At 39.4% G+C, this 12,007-nt stretch overlaps 1 protein-coding gene across 6 annotated transcripts in view; it reads left to right on the forward strand.

The window, feature by feature from the left end:
* The window catches only part of UTRN (utrophin), a gene marked incomplete at its 5' end in the record, with an annotated part of 401,089 nt that overhangs the window by 258,263 nt on the left and 130,819 nt on the right, over positions 1 to 12,007 (forward strand). For all 6 annotated transcript variants that reach the window (XM_082306872.1, XM_082306874.1, XM_082306873.1 and 3 more), the window contains 2 exons: positions 5,450 to 5,622; positions 11,398 to 11,554. In XM_082306872.1, the coding sequence (XP_082162998.1) occupies positions 5,450 to 5,622; positions 11,398 to 11,554 (330 nt within the window). The remainder of the gene's footprint in view (positions 1 to 5,449; positions 5,623 to 11,397; positions 11,555 to 12,007) is intronic.

Genomic DNA, 12,007 nt, shown 5'->3' on the forward strand with positions numbered 1-12,007 from the left:
CACTTTCATACACCTGTATCGTGCCCTAATTCTTACTCCCTCCTTATAAGTCATCAAAAAGTGAAAAGCTCTGAGTGAAGCGGAGGCTAAAGGCAGCATCTGACACAGCAGTGTTTCCAGAGGCAGTTGGCAGCAGCAGGTAAAATGTATCTGGTTCAATATAGACCAAACAATCTGCTATGAAAAAAAAAAAAAATTTAAAATCCATTCCCTTGCTACCTGCTGTGAGACCTCAAAGAAAGATGTTCTGGCTGATGTCTGTGGCACACAGTTATGTCCTTAGGTTGGCACTGATGTTTTTGTTCCAGCTGGAATAGTTTTCTGCAGATACTTTGGTGAGCAGTCATCACCTTTACTCCTGACCTCTAAAAGAGGCAAGTGCAGCATTTCTGTAACTATGTCTTTGCTGACTTGAACGTTGTCAGTGAAGGCAATGGGCAGTCATTTTTCTGGGACTTGCAGTTCCCTGTACCTGCACCAAGTCTGCTGTCCTATTCCAGTCACAGGCATGATTTGTATTGAGTGGAAGAAGTACAAAACTGTCCTGGCAAAAAAGCCCAGGGGTAACCTTTGCTGGGGAAAATGCAGTTTTTCAAGCTATTTTTCATTCCTGAGGAGTCTACCTCAACCCTACTAACCCCTCTTAAGATCTTCATGTGGTTCAAATGCCACAACAGTTTGCCTGTTCTGGGGCTTGTATCTGGGGATTAAAATCATGTAGCAGTCTGTGTGCCAACACAAAATGTTGCCAGTCTTGGGGCACAGCAGCAACACTGGACCTGCACATCCATTTCTTACAAGCCACATGTAGTTTGTGTGCCATAACTGCTTCGTGGTCAGATCTTTATAGAAATTCAGTGGAATTCTGTTTCCTAATAAACATAGTCAAAAATTGAGGTGTAATACAGAATTTTGCTGTGTATAGTGGGTTTAAAAAATATTGAAGTAAAACATTGATAAGTCCTATATGTAACTGTTTAAAAAAAAAACAACATGAAGTTATGATTTGGTATAGAATGCTATTGACCTTTTTCATAAGAGAGTAAGTTGAGTTTTGTGTCATATGTAGTAAAAACTTGATTAAGGGATCTTGACAATAGAACCTGTAATGTTATAGGAACATCTGTTTATTTACCTTGGAGAAGAAAATAGCTTCCCTGTTTTAGATCTTTGTATCATAAAGCTCAAGTACTCTAGGTTCCTTAATGGAGAGAATGGAATAGAGTAACATTTTGTGTGTTATAAAATGCATCGTTTCTTCCACTTCAATTTTAGCGTGGAAATGTGGAGTTTTCTTCCACCAGTCATGTTTTTACCTTCAACAGAAGGGTTCAGGCCCTTTAAAGAGGAAAATATTTTGCCTATGTTAATGGCAATGTACCAATGAAGACAGTATAAATAAATAAAATCTGAAAAAACATGAGTGGAAGTGAATATGCTAACAGCTTAGGGGGATGCAAAGTGAATTAGAAGCCCTCTGGACTCATCATTCAGAAAAAAGTTGTGGTGTTTTGTTTTTATCTTTTTAAAGGATTTTTTTTCTTTTTAAAGGATTAACAGTTTCCAAAGGACAATTATATCCACTGTTGTAACTGTTGAAAATATCCTTGCAGTCTGTAAGGAGGGAAAAAAGAAAAAAAGTTTGATTGCTGGTTGACCTTGGAGTTGGAGTCACAAAGTTTGATTCTGTTCAAATCTCTGTCATATTTTTTCTTTTACCCTCGGCAAGTCACTGTAGTCTGCCTTTGGGCTGCCCCAGTCTCCCAACTGGAGTCAGCTACATCTTTGGGTCCTTTTCAGAATTGCCATCTAGAACGTTATTGAGTGTCACATGCCATATTTATACATTCTTTAAAGACACGTGCTCTTCAGTTGTCATGATATGATAATTTAGTATTTGATTAAAATTAAAGCAAGAAGTAGGTTTCTTATTATGGAGACAAGCTTTAAAATCAGATCTAAGCGTAAAATGAAGGCTTGAATCCAGCAGGTAAATCATTCGCTGTGAGAGGAGTAAAGAGGGAGAGAAGCAAAGAAGTCTAAGGTTCAGAATGGAGATAAGGGGATTTTGAAGTCACCAGACCACAGTGGAAAAGACAGGCAGCAGTTTGATCTTAAGTCTTAAAAGGAATTTAAGGAAAATGGCAATCTTCTAATAGCCTGGCTAGGGTGAAATAGATATATAAATGTCAACCTAGTTATTCCTTCTCCTTTTGTATCTTTCAAAACTTTGAAACTTGCACCTTGATTTATATATAGGATGAATTCTTTCCTCAAATAGCTTTCTTTTAATTTAGGACCTTAATTCTACAAGCACTTGGGCATGTAAACAGATCTGTTGACCTCATACCAATAAATTACCAATCCAGTTTAACCAATATGTGCACATAAATATTTGCAAAATTAGCAAAATATGGCATCTCTGTAGTAATACCTCCAAAAATTAAGCTGATAAAGCTGTGTAACTACAGCTTAGGAACTACGAATTTCTACTGGCAAGAAGTCCTTCTCTGTTTGCAGTGTATTTCTTTAGGTTTCTTTTTTTCTTTATTTTTTTTCCTTTTTTTCTCTTTGCTTTCTTTTGCATGCACTGGAAGAGCGCTCTGGCCCAGGTGCCTTTTGCATTGGGCTAAGAACAATGGTGTTTCATGGTGGTGTCTCCCTCTTTATGTTGCAAAAGCAACAGAATTTGTTTTCCTCTCTTCTCCTGTACCCTCCAGTGAGTTGACCCTGTGACTCTGGATGTGGGAGATTCCATGTGATAATAGGGAAGTGTTTATAATTGCTTTTAAAGTACTGAAAAATTGAAATTGGATTAACTCTTATTAGAGTTAATCCTAGCTGGGGCCTGAGCAGGGATAATCAACTTTTTTCATCCCTTTTTGCCACATAGAGGACAATGGAGAAGAATATGGAGAATCGGTGACCACGAAAAAGGCAGGAGAAAGACAAATAATAGATCAGGATGAAAGTGAATTGGGATGTGTACAGAATGGATAGAGTTCTTCCCACTTTGAAATAAGAAATTCTAAGGGAGGGCAACCACAACATGTTTACAAATCTCATAAGAATTGAAAGATTACAATAACACAGTGAGTAAAGGAGATTACTACCAATTGCTACCAATTACAACAATCTTAGGACAAGATGGGAGCCCATCATTCTTGTTAGCCTTCCAACGGAACACAATACCTGAATAAAAATCTTCAAGATCTTTTATATCAATTGGGGAATAACTAACTTAATGTGTCCACCTGTTGCCATTATCCATCTTTCACATCCCACCTTCCTGCTGCACTTCTTCCATGTGCACGTTGGTGTGGGACATGTTTGGATTTCTCTCCCTCTTTTTTTTGAGGGCTGTGATGCACTGGCATTCATTAACTTTAGTATCAGTCTTATTGGTTTATCCATCAGCTGGTAGTGCTTTTTTTCCTGGAAAATGAAAATCAGAAAAGAGAAAGATAAGTTAATTAGCAAAGTTGATTCTTTGAACTGAGCTGTCACAACACGGCCATCACACATGGGACTCAAGAATGCAAACAGCAGATTTACTGTGCCTTAATCAATGTAACATGATGACAGGCAAATGCAAGAATCAAACCCATTTTGAATGAAACATTTTTAAGCGTGCATGCTTAAGTGTCCTCTCAAATGTAATCAAAGCTAAAATGTTTTATGAAGGTTCTCAATAGCTTCGGAATGAATATTGTGATTGTAGAATGGAAGATGAGTTCCAACAATGAAGTTTTCTATTGTAACTTTAAAGAGGCATAGAAATGGATTTGACATGATTATGCTTTTGTAGCACAGATTAGTGAGCGATTAAAACTGTAACTGCTGTACATGGTTGTATCTCCTGCTGTGTGGACTTGAGCTGGTTTTCACTGGGTCTACTTGTGTGTTGGAGGTGTAAGGACAGGAGCTGCAAATGTTTTCAGATAAGCATCTGATTTGGTTAATTGATGACTTATTTGGGTTTGCCGTTGCTTGTATCTATTTTCAGAATGGTGATTTTTATCAGGATGGTTTAAAGACAGCAAATGTGTCTTTTTACCTGTTTTGAAGTAGTGAAACTCAAGGCAAAGAACAGGTAGTTGTCCAAAGTCGCATAGTAGCTCAGCTGGAGAACCAGAGCATCGCTGATTCTTGCCTCCCTCTCTCTCGTGCTGCCTCCCCCCTTCCCTCCATGTCTCTCCTCCTCCCACTTTTTCAGCTGTATCCTTACTTCTTTTTGCTTTCTTCTCTAACTGAAGAAAGCTTTCGTGCTGTCTCAAATTCATAGCTACTTTTCCGCTGTTTCCAACTATCAATTGTAGATGTGCAAGCAGCCATTCTAAGATGCAGGACTACATCTTGAGGATAGGGAGGGCCCCTCCTTTCCTCCTCCTGGGAACAGATGGAGATTACTGAGGAGTTGTCTGGGAGAATAAAAACCTTTAAGGGATTTCAGTTATTGAATTTTTTCCTTTGCAAAAGAAGTTTGCTTACATCTGCATCGAGTTCCTGTCACAATCTTTGCTGATTAATCCTATTGAGACAGCCGGTACACCTCCTGGCTCTCCACACACTGACATTGCTCTATTAGGGTATACATGGATGTACGGATGCTAGAAAGCATTGGTGGTGATGCAGGAAGTTTTGATGCTCTTATAATGTGTTTTAAAAATAACACTGTGCTCAGTTAGATGAAGACATCATTTGTAATGTGTTTCTTGAGGCAGATGGTAGATCAGAGAATAAAATGTGTAATTTCTAAGGAGAGAAGAAATGAGTAAGCTGAATTGAAATCACAAGCACTTCTTTTTCTTTTCAGTATTTACTGTGAAATTCAGATTATAATACATCCTGCTGTTTTATGTCTACCTCTCCATATAATGCAGGCCATGCTATACAGTAGTTTAATTGTAAAATAGGGCTCATGGTAGCTGTAGTCATTTAGCTGCAGTTTAAGGACATAGGTTTTAGCTAAAAGCTTTCATTGCATATGACCTAAAGCACTACATAGAGTTTGAATTTCACTGGGCTGTGTAAGGTTTCTGCAATGTTTTATTTCAAAGAGGAAAGAGACAACATAGCTAAGGCTGAATCTGTGTAATTGCTGAGCAGGAAACGATTTCTAGTGCATTTGCAAATGCTGCACTGTGTGAAATGTGTGGGAGAAAGCGGACAATTAGTTACCTTCAGTGCTACAAAAACACGCAGAGAACTTAGTGTTTATAGTTCTAAGTCCTATTTCACAGTTGAGGATGACTTTCAAACTCCTTTTCTCACACTTAAGAAAACTAGATCTTTTATGATGTTACCCCACTGTATCTCTTTTCAGAGTTACCCAAGAAAGTCAGATTATGTGCTCTTTCCTAGTGCTTAGGAGTACTAATGAGAATATGCTCTCCATTCCTTTATTTAGAGAACTAAGACATTTGGACTTTTCTTGCTGATATTTCAGGATATCCAAGCTGAGATTGATGCCCACAATGACATCTTTAAAAGCATTGACGGAAACAGACAGAAGATGGTGAAAGCCTTGGGAAACTCTGAGGAAGCTGCCCTGCTCCAGCATCGGCTTGATGACATGAACCAGCGCTGGAATGACCTGAAGGCGAAGTCGGCTAACATCAGGTAAGTAATGAAAGCATCAAGACGCGAATGGGGCACAGTTGCTGTCTTCTAAAAGGCTTCAGAAATGTGACCACAGCATTGAAGTGAAATCTCCATTTTCTTCTGTAAAGGACCCCTGAGCGCAAATGTAAAAACTTGGTGCACTTGCTCACCATGCAGGCTTAACTACTTGTTCTTCTCTCTCCAGAGCTGTGCAGTTGTAACTTGCCAATCTGTACTAAATTTTCCTGAAAGTATGTTGAATCTTTCCTTATCGTAAATCGATAGCAATGTCAATGAAGTAATTCTGTGAATCTACAATTACTGTGAAGAAAAATCAGGGCTTTGTTGTTGTTTTTGTTTTTACCACTGAAATGAATAATTTGCTAGGACTTGCACCTTGAGTGTCTTGATCCATAGTGGTAGTAAAATTTTTTTTATTGCTACTATTCAATTAAAAAATGTTTTAAAAACCATATTCATCAAGGAATGCATTTTACAATTTTTTGACCCTACCAGTGCCAAGCTCACTGATGATCCAAGCGTAGTCATTGTTAAAATCTTTGTGATGTCATTTGGGAAGCAGATATTACCATATTCATTAATGTGAATAAAATTCCACATTAAAATGAATTACATAGAAAAGAATTTCTAGAGCTTTTAATTGCAACTGCTTGCTTGTTGATTAAAGGAAACTATTCTTTTAATAGAACAGAACAATGTTAAGTCTTCATATGAATTTTCCAAAGGCCAGAAAAATGAGCTGAGCTTGGAATTCAGGCACAAGAGTTTGAAAGAATGAGATAGAAGGGAAAATGTGACGTTTACTTTTTGTCTCCACTTATCCCATCACCAACATGCTAAACAGTTAAGTGTAACAGGTAAATCAACTCCATCAAAGCCCGCAGGCAGAGTTTGAACCAGAGGAACCAAGCGGTTCAGTGCGGGGGCTTGCAGAAGACTGGCCCCACCACACAAGCAGTTTAATGCAGCAGCTATTAAACTTGGGCTATTAGGAGCTCTGCTCACAAATAAGTCAACGTGAGAGAAAGACAGAAACATGCTCCTAAGATAACAACTTAGCAAATGTGGAATTCTAGCAAGAACAATTCAGTTGCTTGGCCTTTCCTGGGGTTGATCATGATTTGGGAGAAATTGATGGCCAAAGAAAAGGACCTTCAAGCCATTTACCCTGGCCAGCTGTGAGCTCCAAGGCAGCAATACAGCGATTGTGCAGTGAATGCTCAAAAAAGTGGGAATACTGGCTCTTCTGAATACGGACTCATCTTTTTACTTCTGCGTAGATATGGCACGTGCGTCCCACTGGGCAGCATTAACGTTTGCAATGTTTGTGTTACTCTGGTACCTGCAATGCTGCAGAGCCACATTTCACTGAGCTACAAGTAGAAGATAGGCAGGGAAGAGAATACCGGAGCGAATACGAGAGAAGTAAATTAACCTCTCAAATTTCAGTCGTCACTGAAAGGAGCGTAGCATTTCTGCGTTCATGTATTTTGCCCTGTTCTTTGATTGCAGTTCACTTTTTTAACTTGTGCAAGAGTGATGAAAGTCTTCATAGGGAAATAACAAAGCATAGAACTGATATGAAGTCAGTGTGTTGCTGTAGCTGTTTGCCTTCAACTTTTGCTTTCTTGGTGTACCTTATTTCAAGGATAAATTGAAAAGCAAAACTGTATGGATGAGTCTTGTGAGAACAGCATATATCTGTGTTAGATGCTAGGACTGAGGATTGAAAAATCTGATTGTTTTGTTATGAGTTTTAGCTTGGGATAGTGCTTCTAAATTAAGGTTTCTCTAAGTTTTTTAGAATATTTTCATCTATGTGTACATTCTGGTTATGTTGTTTTTTCGGGTTTTGGTTTGTTTTTTTTTTTTCAGTTGCTGAAAGTACTGTTCTGCCTTAGGGATAGTATGAGTTTTTCTTCATCACTTCAGTCCTCAGAGCTGATGGTGCTAGTCACTATGTTGACTTTACTTCCTTTTTACTGTAACTAAAGGGAGTTCCAAACTGGAAAAGCAGCACTCCTGTGACATATTTTTAAATGCATGGAAACTACTTAAACCTGTACTTGTATTGACTATGACAACACCTGAGAGAACTATACCTCTCCATGGAATTACTTGTGGCGTTATTCACGCTTCTTTCTTTTTCTCTTTTTATTATCTTATTCCCAGGAAGAAAACAAAGCTGTAGATTTGTGGGGGTCTGCCTTTTAAAGCCCATTGTTTAGGAGAGATTCTTTCCTCCTGGGACCGGAGGTGTGAGAGTGTTAGTGTTTGGGGGAGGGTAGAGGTAAAGGCATGGGAGAAACAGAGAAGGATTCTCTATATTTAGACCACCCACTAGTCTTTTTACTCCATGTGTTCCCTTGTTGCTCAGCAGGGAAAGTGTTACCTCCGTAGCAGAAGCAAAAGCTGAGGAGGTCTCCAGCTGTGAAGAGAGCCTCTCAGGGTCAACAGAAGGGGAGTTATGTCAGAGTTCCTGCTCTTCTGGATGATTTTATTCAGCCTGGGTCAAGGTGGGGGTGCTCTCAACCTGGTCAGCTGGATGGGAGCATCGGTGTTTTTCAGATTCATCCAGGATTCCCTTAGGAGTGCTTCTGAATACCAGGTGGTTGATGCTGGGGAATATTGCTCCAACCAGTGCTCGAACCTGAACAATCATCTGTAACTGACCTGTATTTTTATCAGAGTGGATTCTTAAGCCACCACTTGACTTGGTGAATCCCTGGAGATTGCCAATTCATTTGTCACATGAGCACAAATACCTGAAGCTTTGTTTGTAGGTTGTATATTAGTAGAAATACCAATTCCAAAACAAAGGCCAGAAATCCTGTCTTTGAAACCACAGAAGCCCAAGAAACATGTCAGAACTTCAACATAGTTTATCAGCTCTCTTTGATAATGTCTGTATGACAAATTTAAACATGATACTAAAACTTAACACTGAAATGCGAATTGGAGCATATCGTGGTTCCCTTGCTCCTGTGCAGCCTTTGCTTTGAATGGGGTTTACTGAATGCATAAGTCTCCGTTCCCCAGGAGAATTGAATGCTTGTGTCTACTCTTCAGCTGCTGCTGCATCTTTTTATTTTCAGTATTGCTTCTGATAAGATTAGAACGGTAACATTCAGGAAAAATTTAGGCTGATGTGATATGTTTTCCCCTGTGTATTTTTTTTTTCCCCTTAATGTCTTTTTGACCTTTCAAGAGAGAGGTTAGCTCACTTTGTGTTCAGAGAAGAATTTTAAAGTCCCTGTTAGTGTAGTCCATTTCCTCCCCACCCCTTACTGCTCTGCCCCCACAAGTTTAGCTTATGCTGGAGTTTGAAACCATGTGCTAGTGATATTTTGCTACTGTCATTAATCTGGCAGGCACATGGATACTCATTAGTGGTAAATTACAGTGCATTTAATCTAGTATCATATGCCACATCATTCACATTAATAACAATTTTTTTTTTTCACTATTAATATTATTGCACTGTATGTTAAATTGACAGTGAGTCACCCTTAAATTGTCCTTTAACTAGTTGTAGGGCTTTTCCCCCCCTACAAAATTCCAATTCATTTTGTATACACGAATTCCACTAAATAATTAGAGCGGAATCCTGAAGCCTCAGAGAGTGCCAGTTTTTAGAGGTGAGAGCTGCTTAAAAAGTGCTAGATACAGTAATAAGTCACGATGCATAGAGATTTCACTGTCAAAGTGAAATGAAAAGCTATAGATCTGAACATTCTAATTGTGGTTGCTTCTAGAAATTCATAAAGATGCTATATTTTTGTAACTATCTGTGGGTCTAACAGCAAAAATGTAAATTCAAATGTGAGCTGCCTTGGCCTAGATGAGAGGACAATGTCTCTCCTCCGCCTGATTAATAGGGAGTATATCTCTGGTTTCAATTCCAAAAGGGAGGGCTGGTTCTGAATACCTAGCACCCGAGGGTAACATACATGCAATGCTTTGCAGCTTGGTATTTCTGAAGGCATTTTTGACAGGACATCAAGCTAGTTGTGAAAAGAAGTCCACACCACATTGTACGTGGACCACCCTGTGCTGTTGGGAGTGTGCCCCTGTGCGTGGCTGGGGGCTTCAGGGGCCAACTATGGGGAGTGCTCCAGCTGTGAAGCAGGTGCCTTGTGCACTAACTTGCTGTAGAGTTAATACCATCCGTAGGGTAAGAAAAAATTGGTTGCCTTGAAAGTGGTTCTGGTTAGTGAGTATTAAAGAACTGAAAAGAGACCAGGAGTGCTGAGACAGTGTGTTTCATTCAGGAGCTGCTGGTCTGCAAACCAAGGCCGGTAGGACGCTCTTCCCCGATACGCATATAATCGCAACTGCAATAGCTCGCTTGTAATTCACTGCAGGGTGGGATGCTGGCTCAGCTGCTTAGGCCTGGGCTATGAGCAGCTGGCTTGAATTCATTGTTGAGCGAAAGGTATCAGTGAGAGCAATAAGGGATGATAGAAACAGCGGTACACAAAACTGTAGGCAGTAAAACATCGCTCCTAGCAAGTACTTCAATTTATTTTTTTTCCCCAAGTAGTTACCTAAGCACTTTCCTGAATGGAGTGAAGGAGGATAGGTTCCTCTTCCTAAAGGTAGTTAGTTTATCCTTTTCAGAAATGTGATTTTTTTTTTCTTTGTATCTTCCCCTCCTCATACGCTCTTACTGACTGCTTTTTTGGTTCCTCTATCCTAGTATCACTCAGAGATTGCAGTGTGTGCAAACCTAAACTTGCCTTGAAATTAACCTTGCAGCACATGACCCCTTCAATCCAACTCTTGTCATATCAGTCCCAAACGTTCACTTGAATGCCGTTTGAGATGATAATACAAGAGAAGCCAGGTGAAAGTTTCAAGATGTGAGTTACAGTGAATCAGAAAAAAAGATTAAAAAACCATGTGCAAAATAGGAAAGGGAAAAGGTAGGAAACAATAGTAAAGTTCAGTTCCCTCATCTGTCAGAAGTGGGGCAGGAAGGTGCAGAGCTGGTGTCTGAAAGGACAGTTCTACTCCATCACCTGTGCGGAGAAAGAAATTGTTGTTTACTGATATAAACTAAGTACACGCTGGTCTCAAGCGAATCCATAACATAGAACAACTGCAGCAGCAGAAGGGTAGCTGGTCCCTGTCGAAGATTTCCCTGCAGCTGTGTAGGTACTGCAGGGAGAAGCCATCAAGTCAAGGTATTTTTGAAAATTACAGAGAAGGGTATTGTGGAATCTGGGAGTTTTGTCAATTAAACTGATGGACAGATTCACTGTGTTAATTCTCTAGTAACTCACCATCGACTAAAGATGATGTATTAAATAATCCATGTCACTGATATTTTCAGCAGCACGGGCAGTTTACTGTTGATCACTGCTGGGAGAACTTGTTGCTTTTGCTGCTGGAGAGTCAAGGTCCTGGGATGAAAGAGTTGTTTTGCAGTGCTTTAGCTCACAAAATGACGCTTGTACTTTGTGCACTGCGGTAGTGGAGTCACAGCAAAAAACAGCATTTCTTTATGTTGCTTAGACATGCAGCATTCAAGGTTTTAGATAAGTTAAAGCATCAGGTACATATCTGTCTGTGTTCCCCCATTTTTCCTCTCCTTATTTTGATTTGCTGTGCAACTGTTTTGAAGTAGAGGTTTTTCTAGCACAAAGTTGCTTTGCAGTTAAACACTTGAAACACTCCTGTCTTAATGATGGAGCAATTTTATGTGTTATTGCATTCCCATGCTGGTTTTGCTATTCAGGCCTTTAAAGATGCTTTAATGTTGTTTCACAGGGCTCACTTGGAGGCCAGTGCAGAGAAATGGAACAGATTACTGACATCCCTGGAAGAGTTAATTAAATGGCTGAATGCAAAAGATGAAGAGCTAAAAAAGCAGATGCCCATTGGAGGGGATGTTCCAACCTTACAGCAACAGTATGACCACTGCAAAGTAAGTTGCATAAGTTTTGTAGATAAATACACTACCGTGAATAGTAGAATGAAGAAAATTTGCATACAGGAGAAATGATGAACACTTCCTAGTGACTAATTTCTAGAAAAAAGCTCTAGGTCTCCACCCCTTTTGCTTCCCCACCTTGCCCAGTAAAGTACAACTGAGATACTCTCTATAAAATTTCATCTGAAGGATTTTTGATACATGTGTTCAGTCCAAACACATTTTTTTAATGTTTCCTGATGTTTTTGGATTCCTACCAGGTAGAACTGCTATTTTACTCAAAGTTAAGGAGGGTGTACAAAAGTAAGAACTGAAGAAGAATTGTGAAAGCAATGTTGAATGTAAATTCAGTAAAATTATGTAAGTGGCTTTCTACATGTTACTAAATTGACTGGTAATAGCAGCGCCCCCACCCCATGCAGATTTATACTGCAAAGATGACTCAAA

The sequence above is a fragment of the Platalea leucorodia genome (assembly GCF_965183815.1).
Source record: "Platalea leucorodia genome assembly, chromosome: 3".
Lineage (NCBI taxonomy): Eukaryota > Metazoa > Chordata > Aves > Pelecaniformes > Threskiornithidae > Platalea > Platalea leucorodia.